The 24,875-nt window shown below is 40.6% G+C and overlaps 1 protein-coding gene across 2 annotated transcripts; it reads right to left on the bottom strand.

Moving 5' to 3' along the window:
- Positions 1-3,743: 3,743 nt before the first annotated feature.
- Positions 3,744-24,871, bottom strand: PUS7L (pseudouridine synthase 7 like). 2 transcript variants are annotated; one of them, XM_074942174.1, is made up of 9 exons: positions 24,775-24,871; positions 19,058-19,969; positions 18,050-18,209; positions 14,011-14,206; positions 11,070-11,168; positions 9,246-9,327; positions 7,067-7,347; positions 5,974-6,027; positions 3,744-5,280 (listed from the first exon to the last, which is right to left on the bottom strand). In XM_074942174.1, the coding sequence occupies exons 2-9, from the start codon at positions 19,938-19,940 to the stop codon at positions 4,951-4,953; spliced, it is 2,085 nt and encodes a 694-aa protein (XP_074798275.1). In that variant the 5' UTR covers positions 19,941-19,969; positions 24,775-24,871; the 3' UTR covers positions 3,744-4,950. The 2 variants fall into 2 exon arrangements, with proteins under 2 accessions (XP_074798275.1, XP_074798274.1); XM_074942173.1 differs by lacking the exon at positions 24,775-24,871 and adding an exon at positions 22,994-23,269.
- Positions 24,872-24,875: the final 4 nt, after the last annotated feature.

The raw sequence follows: 24,875 nt of genomic DNA, 5'->3' as shown, positions 1-24,875 counted from the left end.
CTCTACCTATCACCACTTCAGCAACACTGCCCATGGATACCATCGCTTTGACTCCACCACTGCTGAAACCCCAACACACGCATTCTTCTCATTTCACTTTGAGTGCTGAAACTCTCTTTCCTGAACCCCAGACTCCAACTCCAGAATGTGCACAGCACTGCCACCATCTTGTCACACATACAATTCATTGCAGCATCTTTCATGTAGATTCACAGGGCGGTGGCTGGCTGGGCTGGGCTTCTCAGGGTGGATGCCAGGGCCACCTTACCCCTCCTGACAAACTATGGCCTGGCTTGGTGTTGGATTGTGCCACTGGTTCTAAGAAGCCCTCTGGTCTAGATGGAGGTGCCAACCTCCCCACCCTTAGGCTGAGTGGGGAGAAGCAAAGCTGTATATATTTTTTTGCCTGCCAGCGTCCTGGGGAGGGGGGTTTAGTGCAAGCAGCTAGTCTTTTCCTTGAGATTTTGTATTGGCATTTAATTGCTGACTATTGTTAATGCTGACTAGCCACGGCATTGCTGTTTTGTTTGGGTCAAGCTAAGATTGTTTGGGTTTCCATGTATTTCAGTATGTTATGTCACAACTTTGGAGATGGACCTAGGATAAAAATTGTAAATGTGCTTACACGATTTAGGAGCCTAAATCCCATTGACTGTCTATTAGACATAGGGTCCTAAGCCCTAAGTCCCCCTTTTAAACCTGAGTTATGTGCTTTTAAAAATTTTACCCCTAGCCTTGGCAGGGGGTAAATGTATTGGTCTGTTTGGGCCAGTTTAATAGGGAGGGATAGTTATATATATAAAATCCATAATTCTGCGATTCAGCTAGTAGCTAGGACCAAGAGACTCAGTAGCAGAGACTGCCTGGAATCTGTGTCAATTGAAGCTCTAGTTCTATCTACAAGGGTAGAGACTGTAACTTGTATCTTAAGCCTCGTGTCCAGGCCTAGTTGGACTGGTTGGTTTCTTTGGATGGGTAGCCACTTTGACCTTGGGATCAGCCTGTCAGAACTAGGGTTGGATCATAACCAGGCTGAGGATCTACAACCCCCTTTCCCACAAAGATTCTGTTCATCAGCCTCTTTTGTTTGCAGTCTTGTTATTTATTTGCTTAATACAGTTGTGGCCTTTGTGCCATAAATTATCTCTAGCTTGTGCAGTGTATTTTTGGCATCCTCTGGGTGAAGAAGCATGACTAAATAGCCCCATTTCCAGATATCCCAACTGGTTCCACATTCATTTCAGGATCTGCTTCAAAGCTGGCATCAGTGTAAAACTCTTCATGGACTCACCTCAAACTTTTAGGCCCAGATGCACACAGATATACTTTCTGCAGTTTAGCATTATTTAATTATATAAAGCATTGTGGTTTATGTAAAATACAGTACAACTCTATATGCGTGCATACCCAATGTATATGTAATGAATAAGTGCTCTAATGTGAACTGTTACAAGTGGATGGCTGGGCCATATTTCATTCCAAATGAACTTTCCCTGGATTTCACAGATTTGACCTATGAACTTAAAAGTTAAAAGGAATTAATGGCCTCAGTACAGGTATAAAAGGTAAAATGACAAAACTGTGGATTTTGGGGTTTGGTTTATTAAATTGCTAGGATTTATTAAAATAGATATTTCACTTACATAAAACTAACTCATTCCTACGCTTTGACTAAATATACCCATTTACTGGTCAGGTAGCACAACTACTATGAAAATTAAAACATGCTTTTGCATGGCATTTGTGGAGATGGCTGTCTTCAGAAGCTGGAAACAAAAGTCTGGGCATGATCCTGCCTTCCCGGCACTCCTAAAGCTCCCTTTGTCTTCTAAATGTTTTGCAACAACAGATTTGGTTTGAAAAAGATTAAATAAAAGTTCAAATCATCCTTTGACTTGGATCATTGTACTTCTGTTGTTGGTTTCTGTGGGAGTTCAGAGCACAAGGAATGTAGGACTGGATTTATTAGCTGAGTATAATAGGCCAAATCCTCAGCTGGTGTAAACTGAAATCAATATAGAAGTCAATAGAGCTATGCAGATTTATACCAACTGAGGATCACAAAACATCTACCTGGCTTCTAAAGAACAGAAATACACATCATATGAAGAAGTTTTTTGTGATGTGAATGTGCATATAAATCCATTCCATTCTGAAAGCTCTGCACATTCTGATTAAAATTAATAAGATATTTGTCCAATTTGAGTCAATAAAATTAACTATTGCACAAATAAAGAACATTTGAATTTTTTCCATTAAAAATGCACATTCATCATCAATGACTAGAAAAGTGAACATGCCACTAAAGATTAAAACCTCTTTTGTTAGGAAAAACTTCAGAGCCTGCCTTCACTAGTATTAACAAAATGCCTACAAGGTTTATCAAGGAAGGGTGACTACCAATAGAAATACAAAGAATCAAGTCAATGGGTGATCAGCTCTTTGATCTTTCCTTCTTAAAATCAAATCTGCGCATAGTTATTATCTTTTTATTGTACTGCTAAAGCTCTTGTGCCTACACAGAATGGCTTTAAGAGTCCGATACTACATCCCTTTCTCAGGCAAAACTCTCATTAAAGTCAATAGTTTTTACAGAAGAAAGGGTTGCAGAGTTGGACCGAAGGCTATAAATATGAACAAATCTATTTTTTTGCACTGAAATATTTCTGTTTTTTAAATATAAACTAAGCAGGCAGAAGATCATCATATATACAAACAATTTAATGACCACCGTGACTTCTTCCAAGTAAAATGCTTCTATTGTAGGAATTATACTTATGGATATCAGTACATTAGCTCTTTCTGCTCAGAGTTGCTGAAAGAATGATTTGCTTAAGAAGATTAGTCCTTTCAATGCTCAGAAGTAGTACTGGACAAATGAGCCTAAAATTACTATAGATTAACTCCATTAACATCTTCTGAACATTTTTAAAATGGCAGACCTTTCTGTGAAAAAAATCTTTCAATCTGACCTTTTATGTGTCCCTTCAAATAAAGTATCAGCTATTAACACACACATTTTTCACACTTAGATTTCATTTGTTGTGTTGATGCCAGTAAAAACTGATGATCCTCAAAATTATTTTGAGCCAATCAGCGAAAGCAGCAGTCTGTTCTCAATAAAAATTCATCGGCTCTAGTAATTCCCTCTGATGAGTGATATAATTCAGCAAATCTAGAAAGCTGAAGTGGATGTGCTGTAGGAAAACATGTTTAGGATTGGTTTCTCAAGTGATTTGTTGAATCTTTAAGCGAGTTGTTAGTTTTCACGTAGGTTCTAGTTTAATATGATTATATGCATTAAAAACGATATGTTGCAATAGTCACAATAGTTTATTTAGTGTACAATAACACTGCAGATATTACTGGTATAAGAGCTTATTTCCCACCTGAAACTTCAGTGCCAAATCCTGCAATGCTTACTTATGCCTTGCAAAGATGAAGTTTCACTGAAGACAGTGGGGACCTGATCCTTCATTCCAGACTACCATTTTTAGACCTCCATTGAAATCACTGGAATTACACTTCTGTCAAACTGGTGTAAAGAAGTGATGAATCAACCCTGGAATATTTGCCTTGCTAAGGACTGAGCAAGAATTGTAGGACTGGGGTCACAGATAGAAGCAAATCAATGTTGTGTTTACCAGAGTGTGAAAAAATTGACAGGTTTCAGAGTAGCAGCCGTGTTAGTCTGTATTCGCAAAAAGAAAAGGAGGACTTGTGACACCTTAGAGACTAACAAATTTATTTGAGCATAAGCTTTCCTGAGCTACAGCTCACTTCATCAGATGCAAAATTGAAGCATTTGTAATTTACATATCCCTTCTCTCAAAAATGGCCAAAGTAGTTCTCTTCCACTGGTTATTTTTAAGTCACAGTGCCATCTACAGATTAAATATAACACATGCAACTCAAAGCTTTTGTGATAGTTTTGCTTCTTAGTTTATTATTCAGTTTTCTCCCCTTTCATGTCAATATCATCTTTTTACAAATTTTTTTCACAGAAGAATTTTATAAATAACTTTTAATTGTGATAATGACAAGGTTCCGGTGACAATCACTGAAAGATTTCCTCACAACCTTAAGCTTATGCAGTGAGCAGGTCTGGTCAGCAACAAAATAAAAACATTAACTGCCTGAAATAAAAACATTAACACTCTTCTGTAAGTGTATTAATGGCATATTCACTCCTGGGTCTCGAAGTACCCATTTCCTTCAATTCCTCAGTACAAGAATGAGAAAGATGAGCACGCTGTGGGCTTGAAGAAATGTCCTCTAATCAGCGAGATGACTCAGCACTATTACTCACATCACATATCCTTTTAGCTCTGGGTTCATATGCATAGTGAAAACAGGTGAGGATGAATGGGCCATAGAACTCAGCAAGGTTTCAACAGGCCTGGATTTTCACTATGGTATGGCAGCTTTCCTAGTAGACAAATAGTACTAGACAGTAAACCTGTTGTGGCAGAAGCTGTCTTTGTGTGTCTTATACAGCACCAAGTATATAACTAGCCCTTAAGATGACAATAGAAAAGGCAAGGAGGAAATGACCATTCACCATATTCCCCTTTCTCCATAATCCAGTTTTGGTCATGCAGTTGTAAAGCTTGTGCAAATATCACTGGCTAAAAGTCAGGCCTGCAGCTCTTGGCTCCGTTAAGTAAATGGCCCAACTTGATGATCACTTTAGATAAGCTATTACCAGCAGGAGAGTGGGGTGGGAGGAGGTATTGTTTCATGGTGTCTGTGTATATAATGTCTTCTGCAATTTCCACAGTATGCATCCGATGAAGTGAGCTGTAGCTCACGAAAGCTCATGCTCAAATAAATTGGTTAGTCTCTAAGGTGCCACATGTCCTCCTTTTCTTTTTGCGAATACAGACTAACACGGCTGTTACTCTGAATCCATGGATTATGTTACTCCTGTAACTTTTTACTATGAACATTCTAAAGGTCACATTTCATTATTTCCCTCAGACAAACAGTTGCATAACATGAAGGATCAAGGTCAAATGACAAAAGAAGAGATGCTTTTGATTCATTTAGGTGACTGTCTTCTTCAGTTTTGATTCCCTTTTCATTGTCCTCTAAGAAATGATATGACAGATTGTGGATATATTTCAAAATGTGTCTGTAGCATCCAGGTGTGTTCAGCTGTAATGCAGACACCCTGAAGCTGCATGTCTGCAGCCCATCCTTAGCAAGCCTTTCATGGTACCACTGCCCAACTTTATTATTGGGATACTTGATACTGTGTCCAACCATTGGAAGAACCACCTCAAGGAAAAAAAGAAAATATATGTGAGCCACAAATGTGTTTGAAACAAAACCACCACTTACCCCTTTAAAATTTAATTCCTTTATGTTTTAGGGCCTGATTCTGCAAAGAAGCCACCTTGCTTCCACACCATAAAAGCCCAAGCAAAGCCATGGAAGACAGTTATTTGAGGCTTAGACTGAAAGGCACAGAAGCCAGTCAAAATGCCAGTACTCTCTCTAATAACAGACTACAAACATACCAAATTGATTGTTTTCTGGATTGTTCTGAGATATAGAAATAGAGAATATGTTAGTATTCTTTGTGAGTCTCCAAACCCTTGTATCTTCAGCCTTTTCATACCCTGACCTTCAAATACTCTTGAACGCTTCTCCTAACACTGGGGGATTGAAATAAAATGTTTCAAGAAAACTAGAATTAGTAGTTTGCTAACACTCAATTGACAGTAATAGTGCACAAAAAAGCACATCCAACCAAGATAACATTGCCTGTATGTTCAGTACACATAAGTGAAGACTTTCATCTCTGTGTTTGCTGTGAGTCCAGATTAATTTCTATGCCCATTTTCCATAAAGGTGCACTCTGAAGAGAAACAAAACTGCACCTGTAAATTAATCAAATCTATTTTTAAAACAAAACTTATCTTCATTAACTCATAAACCCCTGAAACATGATTTTTCAAACAAACTTACTTGGCGTATTGCATATTTGTTAGCTGACTCTTCTGGAGCAGTTACTACGTGAACCTGGTATAAAATGTTTAAAAAAAATACTTATAGCTTGACAAATAGTAGAAAAAATAGATTATGAACCAATCACATATTTGTATTAATCCCAGCCTCTATTAAAATTAAGAATTCTAAGGCTGACTGACTACTCCAAGGAGAAATTGTTTCACTCAACAAAAAATTAGAAGTGTTTAACACAAAGTAATCATTTTATTAGTACAAGGCCTTGCATTAAATAGAAACTAAATAAAACTAATGTTAATTACCGCTGTACGAACCTACCATTATAGTTCTAATATGCTTACCCACCTCAACTTCATGATGCCAATGTAATTTCATGCTAGAAGATTGGTTCTCATGCTAAATGTGAATGTTACTGCATAAAATTCCATTGTTTAATATTAAATTTTATAGCTCAGCTTTCCACTGAATTTGGTCTATTCAGTTTATTAAACTCACTTTTTCTTTTTCCTAACATTTTGGCAAAATCACAATAAGCACAGGAAGCTACTGTTTTAGAGCTCTGAAAATTATTTACAGTGACCTCTAAGCTGCTCTAACTCACAGAAATATCTACAAGAAATTTACTCTTCAACTAAACAATTTGGGTCACATCCTGGCTATGTATGTGCCATTGTGCACACCATTACAATAGTGCAAAAATTCCACAATGGTGCTGATACATAGGGAAAAGATAGCTGCCTTTTAGGTCCTCCATGACCAGATCCACAGAAGGATGTAACAGAAAATAGCTTAGAGGCATCATGTATGTGTAACCATTCAGGCCAAGTCCAGGTTCCTACAAACACCTTCATACATTCCTACGCTTGCCATGAATACACTGAACAGTCAGGACGGAAAAGAGCTTTTATGGTGTATAGAGTATGTACGCCTATTAGTGGGGAGTTGAGGGCAGGCTAAGCCACTCCACATTAGCCAAACTAAGTAGCATAAATGGGTTAGAATGTTTAGCTAAACATAAAAAGCAGAACTCCTATATCTTAAGCTATTTAAGTGTGTTAAGCTAACCTTTACAAGAAATATTTTGTAAACTCACTCTATCATTCAGAGAAGAATTTTCACCAACATTATCTTCAGAGAGGACCAGATCACCCTCCATTACTTTTGAACCATAGGTCATAAACCTAAAAGATGCAGCTTCATTCCAAATTTTACTGCAATACGCATGAACGTAGAATATACGCATGGAATGAGGAATGCTGAGCCATCCTCGGGTACAACCCTCGTGGTGTAAACCATAGCGATTCAAGGCGCGAAGCAACATCTTCTCTCTTACTTTAAATTCGGGCAACATTGCCAGGGTTCCCTTTGCATCATCTGAAATAAACAGAAATAAACATTGGAACAACCATCTGCTTTCCAAGTTTAGTCTACTAGAAAGTGAAAAACTTAAAAAGAAGGATAAATTAAATCAAATGACGAAAAGGATGTCAGACTCATTTATTTACACTGGTTTTTATTGTTTTGTTTATTATTCCTTGCCTTTAACTTCTCATGTCAGATAAATTCCATCTTATTTACCTTGTAACCTATGCTAATTAATTCAATTTTCTGTAATTTACACTAAATATAAATTAAACTGGCTTTACTATGTTCATTACTTCAGTCCAAAGAGTTTCTAGTTCCTTAGAAATAAAAGCATATCACATCATTGCTAGCAGGGTGTTCTTACTAGCAGGAAGAGAAATTGTAAGAGAATTGAAAGAGAATTGTATTCCTGTCAAAGAACATGAGGTACTCAGACTTAGGCCTACATTGTCAGAAGATGGACCTCCCTTTTGGAAGCACCCCCAAACCTACACCATTATTAGCACTTGCATTGCTAAGTACTCTGATTCATCAAAGCAGCATAAGCACCAAGTCATTTGAGGGAACACATTTTGTAGCAAAAAAATAATGTGCTTGTTTTATTTTGTAGGTGCAAACTGCACTTAACAGGGAGTCTGAGCCTCAACCTGGGTAGAAATGTACACCTTTGCGTTCATATTTCCTGCTTTCCTTTGTAATTTTATCCAGATTTTTGATTTGGTGAGAAGTCATTTGTGTAGCCTTTCATTTCTTGCTTTGGGAAAAGATAAGCAGCTGTTTTCAGAGTTCATATCAATGCCTTTTCATGCATCATACAACAAACTACAGTACAGAAGGACTCAAGGCTCTCTTCTGTGAAATGAAGCACACCTGCACCCCCTGAAGCCACATACCCTAGCTGTTCGGGCAATATACAGCGATAACTGGATTTACAGACATGAGAGATTTGGGGTCAAGAGTGACTTCAAGATTTCTGACTCTGGGAGAAAAGTTAGGGTCTGAAGAATGGTTTCAGAGTAGCAGCCGTGTTAGTCTGTATTCGCAAAAAGAAAAGGAGTACTTGTGGCACCTTAGAGACTAACAAATTTATTTGAGCATAAGCTTTCGTGAGCTACAGCTCACTTCATCGGATGCATGCACTGGTCTGAAGAATGACAGCAGAAAGAGACGTGACAAACGGGGCATTTTACTTAGAAGACAGATATTAGTTTTTGAAAATATGTTTCAGTGAAGAATGGAACTCAAGAAAGGAAGTAGGTGAGTCAGAGAGAGAGAGTGGAGGGAGATGAAGAGTTGAAAGTCAATTACACAGACGTTATGGCCAAAGTTGTAAACAAAGGCTGTGATTTTCAAAGAACCTAAGAGAGTTTGGCACCCAACTTTCATTCAGTGTCAATTGTAGCTGGGCTCCCAACTTTCATACACTCCTTTGTAATTCCCAATCAAAGAGAATATGATAATTCAAAAGAAGAGAGGCGGAGGGCAAAAGAAGAACGCAGCCTTTAGGAACTTCTCATATCTTTTCCACTATATAGATGTAAAGCCTCTACCAGAAATAAAGATTCTCCACTGCCCTGTACTTGGGAGATGGTAGCATTTTACACTCACTTGCAAGGTGTAAATAATTACACAGGGTGCAAGGCAGAGGAGAATCAGAACCCAAAACATTTTGAGACGCAAAATTCCAATGCTCTCAAGAAGCATGGAGCGATTTATTGCATTGTGAATTTACATAAAAGAATGAATCAGCTACTGGCAAAAGCAGAAATAATATGAAAAAATATGACTATTAAGAATAATTTTAAGTGACAATAGAATTATTAACTCAGGCAGTATGCAGCAAAACCCTCACCCCCCAAAACACACATTCCAAATAATGACAAAAACATTTTAAATGTGGAGTTTACCACTTTGAAGAAAATATCTCTTTGCCTGGTTTACAGGATCATCTGTATCTTCTGGTGTGAAAAACAACTTCACAGCTTTTACCTTTAAAAAAACAACACACATGAGGTTATTGTGTTTTAATGTAACTACTTGTTCGATGAAAAAGACAACCATATGTCAGTTCTGTGGTAGGATACCATATAGCATCTCAAAACTCTGACCATTTCTTATGCATGATGGCTCAAATTCTCTCCTCTGACAGAAAGTCCTAAAATGTCACAAGTTGTGAAATCAAGTGCCTACTGTATTCTCCCCTTGGAAGGAAGGAAGGGGTTGCAGTCAAATAGAAGGGATGGGAACAGCCTTCAAAACCTGCAAAGGGGAAAGTAATGATGCAGGGAGTATTATTATTTTTTTTTAATAGGTTTCCAGCTGGAAATCTTCCAGGTTGCAAGGTGAGCATGCGGCCTAAAGCAGTAGCACTCTGGTTCTACCTTGTGGCCCCCAAACAAAGCCTACAGAGGCCTAACCATATAATGTTCACATGGAGGGGCTCACACACCCTCACACAGAGGGGACATTGATATGCCTAGGCTGTGTCTACACAAGATTAGATGATATGTTGAGAGAAACACCTGAGCATGGTCTGTATTACAGCTTCCATTATTTCTAGTACCAGTGGAGCTAGGTATTTTGCAAGTGTATATAAGACCCTAGTTGCTTTTCCCCTCACCTGTCAGTTTCAGGCCATTAGCACCTGTTTTCCGGCTCATCTGTCCCCATCTACACCAGGCAGTGCAGCAGAGCAAGTGCCTCAGCATCCTTAGTAAAAAATTACCAATCTGCGCAAACTAGTCACATTAATTTCTACCTTGCCTGAACTCAAAATTTTGCACAGAGTGTAAGTTATTTTGGTGGATAGCATCCTGTGGGATCTAACAGCTTGATTCTCTTTGCATGCAGGTGTAACTATATTGACTTTTATTAAATTTCTCAGATTTATATCAGTGTAACTGAAGAGGAAAATCAGATCCTATATATCTAGTTCAACAATAACTTCTGATACCATGGATCTCATTCTCTACAGCCTCGTATCTTGTATGATCATTTACCTGTGCAAACTGCCACACAAGTTACATGACAGAGAAGAATCAGGACCTATGTCTCATGAAATATTATTTGAGAAATTAATTCAAATTGGCTTGCAAAGAACAACTTATGTGGAAAGAAGACTGGCTGAGGGATGGTAACCAAAGGATAATGAGAAGCAACAACATATTGAGAAATGCAGATACATCTACTGGGATCTTAAAGGGTTTGGGTTTTAGATCTGGTCTTACTTAATATTCTTCCAAAAAATTTTTTAAAAAAAATCTCTCCCAGTGTACTCAGCCCAACAGTCTGAATATTCACAAGTTAAAGAGCACTTATCACGAACAAACTGGAAAAAGGAACTTTTGATTTACGTTGTTCTGAGCCTAGTATTAAAAGCAGATGTCTTTATGTAAAATTATATTATTTATGACAATTGCAGTGTAACAGCCCCACAAAAACACTGAAAACTACTTTCCACGCTATTTAAAATAAATAATGTTTAAGCTTAATGTTAAAATTAAACATTTGTTTTGTTTAAATGTTAAAACATTCATGATTGTGACACAATAGTGTTAAATCATGGTGGGAGTTGGTTTTGCAGTCTCCTCCAACAACACTCACACTACTACTGTCACACATGGAGATCACCATTCAATAGGATGGTAGCCTCCAATGTTTGACTCAGACATGCCAACTGTAGCCATGGAAAAGAAGTAGACCAGTCATTTGGATTATGAGGTGAATTATACCATTTCTTCATTCAGCAAAGCCAGTCCAATTTGATCTGTCTGAACATTCTGTCCATGCCCAAATCGCTGAGGTCCATAGTAGTTTACAAAACCTTTTGTCTACAATTAAAAAAGAAATCAACTGGTTAAAACATGAAAATATTAAATATTCATTAAAACCATAAGGTGCATATTTTTAAAGGTATTCAGGTATTGCTCTACTTAGAGTTGGGAGGACTAAGTAACTTAGACAGCCAAGTCCCATTTTCAAAGGTGACGTAGGCACTTAGGCCTGGTCTACACTGTGGGGGGGGGGGGGGGAATCGATCTAAGATACGCATCTTCCGCTACGAGAATAGCGTAGCTGAAGTCGACGTATCTTAGATCAACTTAGAATCACTTACTTCGCATCCTCGCAGCGCGGGATCGACAGCTGCCGCTCCCCCGTCGACTCCGCTTCTGCCTTTCATCCTGGTGGAGTTCTGGAGTCGACAGCAGAGTGATCGGGGATCGCTTTATCGCGTCTACACTAGACGCAATAAATCGATCCCCAATAGATCGATCGCTACCCGCCAATCCGGCGGGTAGCGTAGATGTGGCCTTAGGAGCCTAAGTCCCATTGACTTTCAATTAGAGGCTGCTAAGGCACAGATCCTCAAAGGATTTCAATGGGAATTAAGCACTGAAATACTGTTGAGGATCTGGGCCTTAGGCTTTGCAATGGTGAGCAGAGCAATGCCTGAATATCTTTAAAAATCTGGGCCTAAATATGGCAAATGTTAATTTTGTTTCAACTCTTATTCAGATAATGATTACAATCAAAATGTATACTAAAATGACAAGAGTTTACACTTATCGGTATACAGCAATTTATAAACATTAATGAAATAAGCTTAATTACACCCCTTTAAGTATCCCCATTTTACAGCTAAGAAAACTGAGTCAGAGAGAGATTAAAGGGGACACTTTTTAGAAGTGTTAAACATCACAGCTTCAAATGGTATCAATGACAGCTTTAGGTGCTCAGCACATTTGAAAAACCAGGCGCTTAATGACCTGCCTAACCAAATACACACAGGATGTAGCCAGGAAGAGAACCCAGATCTCCTGAGTCCCACACCTCTGGGACTCTCATACAAGCTGAATAAATAAGCATGAAATCAAACCAAACCAGAATCTTTCTGCATATATATGTATAATCACTTCACGATGAATCCTACTAAAGATCACGTCAAAGAGTTGGTATTTTCCCTGAGCAACGCCAGAAATATTTACTCAGGCAAAGTTCACACTGAAGTCAATGGGAGTTTTGCCTGAGTAAGCACTGTGTACAAAACGAAGCAATGGCCTCATCAAAACAAACATATAAATAATAATAGATATTGGACATTTTTTTAAACACATCTGATTTCACAGGAGGACTCCACCTGCAAAGCTGTTACTATCGTAAAGCCCAAGAGCAACTGCATTACTGATGAGTGGGGATCAGAATTTCCTAGTGTTTTGCTGGCCACTACCTGTGTAAGTAAAATTGAGCCAGTGAGGTCACGATCACATGACCCAATGAGGGTTAATTTTCTGGAAACCAATAAATACACATAGAGCAAGGTGAATGTGAAATAATGTAAGGGCATTTACCTTTCAAAAATACATAACAGGAGAAGCTACATAGGTATAACCTTACTTAGGTTGTATATGCCAGTGTGTGTAATTAAGAGATAAAATCCTTAAGCTGGACTAAATGGAACAAGTCTTTTCATGGTCTGGCAATAGGTTAAGTCTAATAAAACAGGACCAAATACAGGACATGTTCATTTTTCAGGAAGAGTTACACCATAAAAAATATCCCTCAGTTGATCATCTTCTCCTGTGCACTGTGAAGTCAAAAGAAGGAAGGGCACAGAAAAGAAATTTAAAGCAACAACTGAACATTTCTTTTGTTTGTGAAAAATAACTTTCAAAAGAGTAATTATACTGTAGAAAATTATTGGGACAGGGTACTTGTGGCACCTTAGAGACTAACAAATTTATTCGGGCATAAGCTTTCGTGGGCTAAAACCTACTTCATCAGATGTGGGTTTAGCCCATGAAAGCTTATGCTTAAATAAATTTGTTAGTCTCTAAGGTGCCACAAGTCCTCCTCATTTTTTTGCTGAAACAGACTAACACGGCTACCACTTTGAGACAGGGTGTTTCTCAGTTTGATCTTTAATTCCTGACTTAATTATTTTGCAAAAAATTGGCACTATGACCATTATTTAGTAAGACAGAGATGGGAAAAGCAATTAATGTCAAATAAAACACTTCTAAATAAGCTAATAGGTTTTCCCTTTTCCTGACCTTCTACTTTTCTGAGGAATTTAGAGATCCTGGTTTGTGGCTTAGGAAAGCATCTACAAAGGGCTCCATCAATTTCTTATCACTTTCTTCTTCTGCTGCTGGTTTTTTTTTTTTTTTTTTTTTTTTACAGTTATTTATCTCATCCCTTTCACATGAAAAGTCTCTGCATTTTTGCTAATGCAGCCAAAGTCTATAACTGGTTGGCAGGTATTATTCTACATTTTCTACCTGTCGGAAGTCAAAAGCATCAGCTTTCTGAAGATACAAATTTTCTCCATCAGGGCCAGCCTTAGGCCTCAGCAGCACAGGTTCATACAGATACCCCATGTCTGTCAAATTCCCCATCTGTTGTCCTGTACTACTCTGGAACCAGAAAGCTGTGGCACAGAATGAACTCACTACCTGTCCTCCTTTTTTGGCAAGTTGCTCTGTTCCTGGTTTGTTGAGCCACAGAGACTAATGATCAAAGGGCACACAGCTTCTATATTTTAAAACGAGTGGAGACTGCAGGTAAGAGGTAGCATGAGAACCATCTTGTTCCGAAAAAACAGCATGATAATTTTTATGAGGCAAAAATATTTCCTTGTTGAAAATGAAATCATGGCATGGCATCTCTTTTTACCTTAACATTTTCAATTGCTTCAGATATTCTCTCTTTCAGATCTGCAGAAAAGTCATTGCTTTGATGTTTTAGATCTCTCACAATTATATCAAAGTGGTTCCCCTTCAGCTGACCGAGTCTAAGGTGCTGGCACACTGAATGGATATTATACACTTTCATTCCTTTTTTTTCAATTGTGCTTCCAATTTCTTTCAACCTACACAAATGATAAATGGGGAGTTTATGAAGAACTCTTGATAAGACATTCCAACTGGAAAAAAAACATGTTTCCTTCACAAATGCTTTGTTTGCCTCAGCACTAATTATGTGTAAAACTAAGATTCAAAAATACTTGTCATTCAAAGGTTTTCCCTTCGTCTTACTTGAAATAAGTCACAGTCGTGCTTACTGACTAAGCATTTAAAATAATTTGTGATCTAGAAATTAACCCCTTATCAAATGATGCTTAGAAGTTAATACAATTAGTTTAACGGAAGGTTAACAGTCTATGAGTGAAAAATTATCAGGTGGATTTAATGTTATATAGGGGTTTTCAAATTTTTCATAATATGGACCACGTTTTAATAAAGAGATTGTCTGATGGACTACCTCACTCCAATTCATAATCACATGGACCATCTTCCCTCCTATTCGTGATTGAATGACATCTTTGTGGTGACTACAGCAGTGTTTTCATGGGAAAAGCCATAACCTCCCCCCCTACTATTACTATTAAAATTAAGCGGTATTTATAGTTGCTTTAACGCAATTTAGTAGCTGGAAACGAGGAGAAGGAGCCAGCATCATGTGACCAAACAAAACTCTGCAGACCATCAGTAAATGCTCCCTGGTGGTCAACAGGTCACAGTCTGAGAACTGCTGCTCTTATTACAGAAAAAAGTACAAGAAACAAAGAAAAAAGAAAAAGTTCACAAATGTGTTGCAGATAGACAATTTCTCCTTATACATTCTAAATTTATAATCTTATTGTACTTCGCATTTGGAAATATGGAGGTAAGTAAGAAACAATTTGCCAAAATCGGGACAAAAGTAAATTCTAAATAATGCACAAACAGCACTATTAAATGTTTTCCTTTGTTTGGTTTTGTCACTCTCTAGGTAAATAATATGAGTGAGTATATTCAGTTCTGTTAGCTCTATAGTAAACATATCCAGGATCAAGCCCTTAATAATCTATCTCCTGTCTTCACCTTTTTGCAGTCAATTTTCTTGTGGTCTTAGTCCTGAGCCACAATGAAATTGGCTTTGCAATAATGGGAGGTTAAATACAGGTTATTAAGGGCCTACCAACTGCAGTATTTATCCACAGTAAAATTCTGCTCCAACTAGTCTTAAAAACTAACAATAAATAATAAATTAGCAAAATTTTGCATTGATATTTAAATCTACAAGCACATATGCATAAACAGTACATATAAGCACATATGCATAAACAGCTTGCCATCTCTGGAGGAAAAAAATCTATATTTACCAATATACTAAAGTAGATTATAAAAATGTTATTCTAAATTCAAGATCAATCCTGCCGCTCTTATATACACAAAACTTCTCTTGACCTGAATGAGTGTAAGAACTGAAAGATTAAGAGGCTATATAAAGGCCAAATATTTGAACTGTCAGTTGTGTTTCCAATTACAAGCATGTGCATGCAAACCCAAGGAGAGAATTAATGCTCTGAGTTTGCTTTTATAAGGCTGGCCAGAAGAGAGTAATTGTGTTTTAGAGACTTCTATAGTACAGCCTTTATTCTTGATGACAAACAGATTTTAAGGGATCAGAAAAATGAGAATGAGAAATAAAAATTCAGTACAGTCAACCTTGAGAATGCTTCTAAGATATTCAAGTTACTCCATTTTGGTGAATGTTCAATGAAGGCTATAAACACAAATCAACCAAAGTGTTTTTAAATATTTCTGAAGTACCAAATTAATGCTTTGAATACAAGGATGATCATTTTCAATTGAGCTGCAATTAAAAATTAGCTAATATTTGAATTAATAATGACTTAGATGATGATCCTGCATAAGCTTATTACCGAGTGCAATGTTTACTACTGAAGTCCCACCGGCACTACTTATCATAGTAAGCAGTACATTTGGTAGTAATTATTTGCAGGATCGAACTAAGACCACAAAGAAGGGATGTTCTTGTGGTACCAAAAGGAAAAAGGACCATACATTTCCCAATCCCTGGTGTTCCCGGTATTTATTCAGCAACTAGCTCCTGAAGTTTAACTTTCCTACAAAGTTTCAAGATAGATGTATCATTAAAGTGATATTTTAATTTCAGATTTCTGTTATTAGGGAAGGTCAAGCTACACAAAAGACCAATCTTTTTTCCTCTCTTTTAAAGGTAAAATATTTCTTTCTTTAAAAAAAGAAAAACAAGTTTCCTCTTTGGCTTCCCCTTTCTTACTTATGACAGAAGAAGATTTTTGTCCCGTTTATGACAACACAGAGGAATCTGAATGCAGTAGCTACAACACTGTAAACAGCAAAATCCCATTGCAGTGGGTTCTGCTCATCAAAGGGCAAAAGAGCTAGAAGGGAAAATCTGTCATCCTCCTCCTTAATAGGCTATCTTACCTCATCATATTAAACTCAGGCCTATATGTGAAGGGAGACTGTTGGAGTCAGAATCATGGTTCCCCTCTTATGAGCTGTCTCCTGCTCTATGGCTGTCAAAGTATAGCAGAACTTGCCTGATATATCTTTATGTACTAAATCTCACCAGTTAGAGTGCTGCTCACTCCCTACACTGTGTCAAGATCATTGACTCTCTACTGAGGAAAGGCGTACTTGTGGCACCTTGGAGACTAACAAATTTGTTAGTCTCCAAGGCGCCACAAGTACTCCTTTTCTTTTTGCGGATACAGACTAACACGGCTGCTACTCTGAAACCTCTCTACTGAGGGTGATGGAGAGAAGCCACTACGTAACTTGCCTCCTTTAGCAGGGTCATAGATAACTTGTTTTATCGGGGGAGGGGGAGCTAGATTAATAATAATAAAATAGCTATTGAATAGTGCTTTAATAAGTAGTTTTGTACTACAACAAAATTTGTCCACTTTTAATAATGTGAGATAAATGAGCTTCTGTTCTAAACTCAGTATCTCCTTTATTTATTAATGTAATCCCTAAATTTCTGGGGGGCTAAAGCTACCTCAAGCCTTCCATTGTCTATGCCCACACTCATGGGAAAGAACCTGCTGTTTCAGAGATCACATAATACTGGAGAGAACCATTACAGAGAAAAACTATCACTATTGTTGGTCTTGTGGGGCATCTACCCACATGCCTTCCCCTCTCCTGATCCAACAAGTGCTGATGTGTCATTCATACTCTCTGAGGAGAAAGGGCTGAACGACACAGTCACCTTTTTGGGTGACATGCAGCTTCTACTGTTCATTCCCTGAGGTTGCAAGGGGTGGCACATCAGTGACCGTGGCTCTTTTCTCCATGCTGGGTTACAGTTCCTTTTCTTCACTTCACTTAGAGAGGGACTAAGAGTTTTGGGATAGAGGGGGTTGATGGCAAGTTGCACCCTCTCCAACCACATATTTACATCAGGCAAGCACTGTGCTGGCCTGAAAGACAATGCCAGGAAGCAGAGGAGAGAGCAACTTGACCTGGTTCTCCTGTGCTGGGTGATGGCATGTCCTTAGGGAAGACACCCCTTCGTCCCCCAGGACAACTTCTTCTGATGACACAAAAAGTAGATTTTGATATTCAGTGTGTCCCAGATGCTGCACCCTAATTAGTTCACTAGATCATTGGAAAGGACAGGGACAGCTCTCTGCAACAAGCAAGAATAAGAAAATATATACTTTTTTCCTCTTAAAGTCCAAGGCTAATCCAGTGTCAAACCTGATATTCCCTAGTAAGAAAAGCATTAAGTCACAAAATAACTGCTCTAAGCAGACCCAAACATAGGAGGAGATGGCCCAATATAATAAGATTGGTATTAAAAGGTGCTTTCACATTTATTAACCTATTCCAATGATGAAATTGCTGTATGTGAGGAACCAAGTTTTTAGTACCTCTCAGGAGTCACTTTTTTCACAACCATAGCTTGGTAGGTGATGGCCTTTTTGTCTTTGATGCCTGTGTAACTGAAGTCTGAAGGAAGCACACCAAGTTCAGAAGACAAATAGCTAATTGCTTCTAGTGTTTCCAGATTTTCTTTTCGAAGCGTAAAACCTGCAACGAACAGCTCAAAATTATTAGAAATCCACCATTCCAAATTATATTGGCAACTCTGTCATCATTAATGGGCTAGCTGCTATTCTTTAACATTAGAACAGGATAGGATTTGGTAAGAACACAATCAATTGTTCTCAAAACTAAACTATAGGTAGAGGAAAAAATGTTTTTGTATTGAAGAGAAAGATTTAGATGCTGATAACTGATGCTCAGAACTACAGCTACTAGAAACCACAGTCGGCCATAAAAGCAACAGAATTTTCAGTGTTCAGAAGATGCAAATCTCTTCATATAGAAACAATCAAACAAAGCAATTTAAAAAAAAAGACATACTGAACATTTCTAAGACAGTCTGTGGATTTAATGTTGGGCCTACAAACCATTCTTCTAACAGGAACATCATTCTGCAGATCAAAAAATAATGGTTTTAAAAAATAAAATCAGAAATCAAATCTGGTCTTATTATAAAACTGTGAGAAATAACCTTTCCAATTAATGGTGGAGCTTTAACATCTAAAAGATTAGGAACACCTAACAGAACATCCAGAATTATTCAAGTTATTTTAAAATGAGAAACTATAATGCATGCAATTTACACAGGGAAAGAGGTTGCATTGAGGGTATTTCAGCCATTTCCACTGTGCTATTTATTTAATTCACTGCGGTAACTGGATTCATCTCTCACACCAATTTTACAGTAATTTAACTCCACTGACTTCAGTAGAATTATTCCTGATTTATGCCTGTGTGAATGAGAAGAGAATCAGGCACTCTGTACTCTTTTAAAAAACAATTATGACAAAACAATTAACCAAGGAAACTATAAAACATTATTAAATATTTACCTGTATAAATATCTTGTTTTTCCTGGCAATCCGCAGCTGGCCTTTTCCTGGAGAAACTCTTCTCCCGAAACCTTACTATTATTGCTACATTTTGCTGACCATTTAAGTCTGTCACAGAAAAAGACTTTGTTTCTACAAGTTTTCCAAACTTCTGACTGACAAAATGGTGGACTGCCTTTCTGTGCTCCTTATTCCCATCAGGCTTAAAAGAAAATTTAGAGTTTTCCAGTTTTGCATCTAAAAATTTTAAAAAATCAAATGCTTCCTCCTCAGACACTAGTTGACAGAGCTGTTTGTAATCAGTGTTTGCTTTGACAATAATTTCATTACTCTTTGTAACAGTCATTAAGAAAGGAAATTTCTGTCTAATGGCGCTGTGTAAATCAGCTCGATTCCTCTTGTCAAGGACAGGCCCCAGTGAGAACTCGGTGGGATGAGCGGCTGGATCATGTTCTGAGTCCCACCCATCTTTTATGTTACAAGCAAACTGATTCAATAGTTCATTCACAGACTCGTCTAACAAGGAGTCCAATGTACCTGCTTCATGGTGCCCACCTTCGGGTGCAGTTCCAGCCATGTGCTCTGTGCTGCCTTTGGCTGGCGACAGGCCCTCTTCTGGAGCATGACTGGGGCTGTTGAATGGACCTAGCACCTCTTCTCTGTGCAGCTCCGGAGGCTCTGGACAGGACCTGCAGGGGCTCTGTGGGCAGCAGCTTTCTGGGGCTGCAGGCGTGTCACCGAGTGCACAAAGAGTCTTGGCTGTGCTCTCGCTAAGCAGCTGCCCAAGGGTATCAATTTCTGTGACGATAAAGTCACTGGCAGAGGTTTTTACGCTACCCTGGAAGCCGGTGTGATTGCTCCGCATGCTCAGCACACCCGGCATGGTGCCAGTCCTGCCCCGAGGCCACACACCTGTGAGAGAGTGCACCAGTCATCAAACAGTGGCCAGAGGACCCCCACATTTCCCAGGGGTTATTGCAGCTTACCAGCTACTAGCGGGGCCTCCTGAAACAAAACATTAACACAAGGGGTACCACTTCCCATCCTGCGGGGGCAGCAGTCAGCGACCCTGGCCCCATCCTCTGCCCTGTGTGCGAGGGGCAGCAGGACCAACAAACCCACTCCTCCCCCTGCCCTGTGCATGTGAGGGGCAGGAGCCAATGAACCTGCCCCCAACCCCTGACCTGTGTGGACAGGAGCCAGCGAACCCACCCCCTGCACTGTGTACATGGTGGGCAGAAGTCAGCGAACCCAGCCCCACCCCTGCCCTGTGCATGTGGGGGGCAGCAGACATAGCACAGCGCAGGGCCTGGACAGGGGACCATGAGGTGAGGTGCTGCCCCCACCCAGGGAGCAAGAGGTTCCCAGCTCCTGCCCACAGGGGGCGCTGCCGCTATCAGCCCCGTGGCAGTGCCCTGGGATCAGCCCTGCAGGGATGTCAAGGTTCAGGATAGGCCCTGGGCTGTGTCTCAGCCCCCAGTGACGGGCGCTGGTCACACCGCACTCGCTTGCCCAGCGGGGGTGGGGGGAGTCACATCACAACATACATGAGGCTCCTCGGTGCCATCTTGGCATGAGAGGGGTGTGGGCACTGTGACAGGTAGCAGACAGAGGCGAGTAGGCCCAGACAGTGAGGCCGCCTGCCCCGGGCAAGTGATCCCAGCAGGACGGGTCCTTCTGCGAGCCAGACCCTGCTCTCAGTAGCAGTAATGTGTGTGGGGGTTGGGCTGGAGGAAGCCTGACTCAGGGCTTGGCTTCACTTGCGAGTTACAGTGCAATAAAGGAGCCCTGGGCGTACTAGCTCACTACCCGTCCACACTGGCAAGGAACGTAGAGCACTCTGACTCCGCGGCTACAGCGCTCTGGGACTCCACCTCGGTGAGTGGAATAACATTTGCTGCGTCCCCGCTGGAGCGCTGCGGCACCAGTGTGGACGAGGTGTTGCATTACTGCGCTCTGATCAGCCTCCGGAAACGTCCCATAATCCCCTTAAATCAAGTGGCAACTCTTGTCATTGTTTTTGAATCGCTGCAGGAATGCGGATATGTCCTTTGAAAGCTCCATTTCTGTCAGCCGCTGCCTATCTGCTCTGAGACAAAGCAACCATTAGTGTGGAATGCTGTGTGTGAGAGAGAGGCGGGGGGGGGGGGGGGTCTGCTGCTGTCTGAACTTACAAGACAGCATGCTGACATGCTCTCAGCCCCCCCAATACACACTCTCTCTCCCCCCACATACACACAACACACTCCCCGTCACACTCCACCCTCCCCCCGCATTTGAAAAGCACGTTGCAGTCACTTGCATGCTCGGATAGCTGCCCATAATGCACCGCCCCAGTGCCGCTGCAAGTGCCGCAAATGTGGCCATGCCAGTGCGCTTGAAGCTGTCAGTGTAGACAGACTGCAGCGCTTTCCCTGCTGTGCTCTCTGAAGGCTGGTTTAACTCAAAGTGCTCTACATCTACAAGTGTAGCCATGCCCTTAGGCTCTGCCGTGAGAGCCAGCCCCTCCCGCTGGCCTGGAGTGAGCCATGTAGGATTCACGTCTTGCACTGGGTAGCAGCGTGCTTGGTGCTGCAGAGCCGTATCTAGTCATTTTAGCGCTCAGGGCGAGCAAATATATTTGCACCCCATACCGTTTTTTCCTCGTCATTTTTCTCCCCCAGAGGCTTTGCACCCTGGGTGGCTGCCGTGCTCGCCCCACCCTGGTTTCAGCCTCTGTAACTCTGCTACTTGCCTCCTTTGTGATCTTGGGTAGATCATATGTTTTGGTACCTCAGTTTTCCCTTATATGAAAGATACTCTACCAGAGGGATGGTGGGAGGCATAATTCACTGGTAAAGAGTGCAAACTAGAGTAGTTCATCTCTCCAGAATGTGTACAAGGTGAAAAAGGGACCCTTTCCCCGTAAACCAGAGATCACAAATTAAGAGCCCTCACAGAAAGCAATATTGCCATTGTAAACTCTAGCCTTAGAGATCATGAAGTCACTACAGCATTTGGGACCAGTGCTATAGTATCTATTTTATAAATATTTCAAATATGCCTTTCTGAAACTTAATCCTCTGAACCACTAAAACCCATGCCCACGTGTGGCTTCCAGAGAGAGAATCCTGCCTAACATATGTCCCAGTGAATGGGATCCACCACTGTAGAAGGAACTCCAGCTGGGCCCCTCCTACTCTGTCAGTAATCTGCCTCTCCCATCCTAGCCCATAGGAGCTGTGCTATACAGCTCTCTTCTGGGAAGCATTCCCATACTCATGTCCAACAGGCATAAAAGCCTCTTCCATCAGGCAAAATCAGATCAGTGTTTTGCTTTCAGCAAAAAAGTGCAAGTTTTATGGTGATAGCAATTTCTCTGTCTCCTGATTAATAACAACAAACCAAGGCCCACAGGCTGGGGAGAAGAAGAGAGCTCAATTGACTCTGAGTTTTGAAATGGGGTCTTAATCTCTAGATTCAAATTAGCCAGCATCGCCTTTTCATCTGGGGAATTGAAATGAAATGTGATTTTCTACAGCAGGCCATGGCTAGTCCTGGACTAGTAGTCCAGCTCCCACCACACACAGCCCTTTTAAAACATGTGTCAGATAAAGTAGGTATCTTCCTCTTTCACATGCTTCATTATTTTCCTCACTGTATTGTCTGAAGTACAGATTTTAACACCCCTCCCTCCCACACACTTATCTAAGCCCCCTTGTTCTTCCTGCAAATCAAGAGGATAATGAGATCTGGGGTGAAAGGAAAACAAAAAGAAATGGCTTTAGGCTGTTTCGTTTTCCCAGTGAAATAATAAAACCTTATCCCAAAGCAAATTAACGTGTCTAAGTGTCAAAAGAGCAAGACATGATTTTCCATCAGCAAAAGCATAGGGGCTGTGGGATAGAAAGTGCAAGTGGAAACAGTGACATCCAAACAACAGTAAGTAGTTAATACCTGACATTTCCCAAGGCTGAATTCTGCAGTAATGGTGCAACTCACAGCAAGAGCACGGATAGCAAATAGAACTGGGCTTGACACAAGTCTGTGAATCAGATCTGTTTCCCAGTCCTAATCACTGCAGCAAGGCACTCTGCCTGCTCAGTTTCTCCATCTAAAAATTGAGATAATGGTGCTACTCCCTTTTTGTAAAGCACTTTGGGTCGGATCCACAAACGGATTTAGGTGTTGCAATGCTGAGTGTCACAGCACCTAGAAAATGACAGGAACACACCATGATCCTCAGTTAGCTCTCTGTACAATGTATGGGGAGAGATAAGTGGCTAAGAATGCCATCCACAAAAGACAGCACTGCTGCTCCCTACCTAAAGTAGGGAATGGGAGATGCGGACCACAGGCATATGTTATGTTAAGCCCTGCCCCGTTCTCAGACATAGGCACCTACAGCCAAACTGCTTTGAGGCACTTATGTCAGTTTAGCAATCCCCAAACAGGAACATTCACCACCTGGAATTGGACAGCTTAATAGGGATGTAAATACCGTTTAAGAGTTAACTGCTTAAATGATTAAAAATATTTTGTTTAAACGGTTAACCGATTAAAGGCCAATCTGGCCCATCCAGGGGTTAATGGTTAAGGCAGGTTAACAGGTAAGACTAATGCTAACATTTTACATCCCTACAGCTTAGATACCTACTTTGTGGATCCGACCCTTTAAGAGCTAGAAAATGCAATCTAACAGTAAAGTGTTATTATAAGCTGTAATGCTTTGGATCGATGCTGCAGAACAACTTAACATAGCTCTTTATGTCCTCAGTGAGAACTCCTGAGAGAAGCAGTGGAAGCCCTATTGCTTGACACACTTAAAATCTGCCTGGACCAAATAGTAATAAATGCACAAATGGGCACAATCCTCTGTTGGCAGGGAGAAGGACTAGATGGTCTAACTGGTCTTTTTAATCTCCAGAGTCTGTGATTTACAAACATTGTGAAACAATGAATTCGCAATTGTCCAATGTGACTGGAGAGGGGACTGGGGTTTGAGGGACATCAAGAGTGCAAACTTGTTTATTAAAATGCGTGGAATAGGTTGTGTGGCTGAACAGATTGGTCACTGGTCTAGGAGTCAGGAGCGATGAGCTCAGTCCTGGTTTTGCCACTGACCCACCATGTAATCTTAGTCTTAAACTCTCTGTGCCTCAATTTCCTCATATGTAATTGCACTTATGTATGTTTGTAAAGTGCTTTGAGAGCTTTCAGTGAAACACGTGATGTAAGAGCTGAGTATTTATAGGTAGATAAATACAGGAGTGCTGCCCTGAGCAGCTTACAAAATCAATCTAAATCAGAAGCACAGTAAAGATAGGAATGGGGGAATGGCCTATGAAAGAGCAGCACGGCAAGAGGCTGACACAGAACAAACCACGGTTGTTGCATTTACTCCTTGCCTATTACATCTGCTGCACTAGATTGCTGTTATCCTGCGTGTGCTTAGCAGGCTAATTCACAGCAGCCCTGCACCTGACCGAAGCAAGAGCCTTTTTACTGGGCTGTCTCTGGGCGACATTTTCCTGTGTCTGAGACAAATAAACAGCCCTGCGCGGATCAAAACGCTACATTAAAATGTGCAGAGATCAATACTCGCAGCTTTTAACCTCACTTGAGAGCATGCAGGTGTCAGTCGTCCCCCCCCCCCCCCCCCAACTACCCCCCTGGCCCTGGCCCTGGCCCTGGCCCGGTGCCCCCCCTCCCAGACACTTGGTGCAGCCACTTCCTACCTCCGGCGCGCGGTTGCAAGCAGAGCGCGCGGGCCTCTTGCCCTGCCCACCAGCCGGGGCGCTCAGAGCTCTGCCGCTGCGGTCCTAGCGCCGGGGCCCCC

The sequence above is a fragment of the Natator depressus genome, chromosome 1, assembly GCF_965152275.1.
Source record: "Natator depressus isolate rNatDep1 chromosome 1, rNatDep2.hap1, whole genome shotgun sequence".
Taxonomy (NCBI): domain Eukaryota; kingdom Metazoa; phylum Chordata; order Testudines; family Cheloniidae; genus Natator; species Natator depressus.
The sequence above is the reverse complement of the archived record's forward strand: the minus strand, read 5'-3'. Positions and strand labels throughout refer to the sequence as shown.

What these genes read in the sequence shown, in the direction of transcription:
- PUS7L (XM_074942173.1), bottom strand. An exon ending in AAAACAAGATATTTATACAG is followed by an intron (nt 18,210 to 19,057) that starts GTAAATATTTAA and finishes TGTTCGTTGCAG; the next exon opens with GTTTTACGCTTCGAAAAGAA. An exon ending in GAGATATTTTCTTCAAAGTG is followed by an intron (nt 7,348 to 9,245) that starts GTAAACTCCACA and finishes TGTTTATTTCAG; the next exon opens with ATGATGCAAAGGGAACCCTG.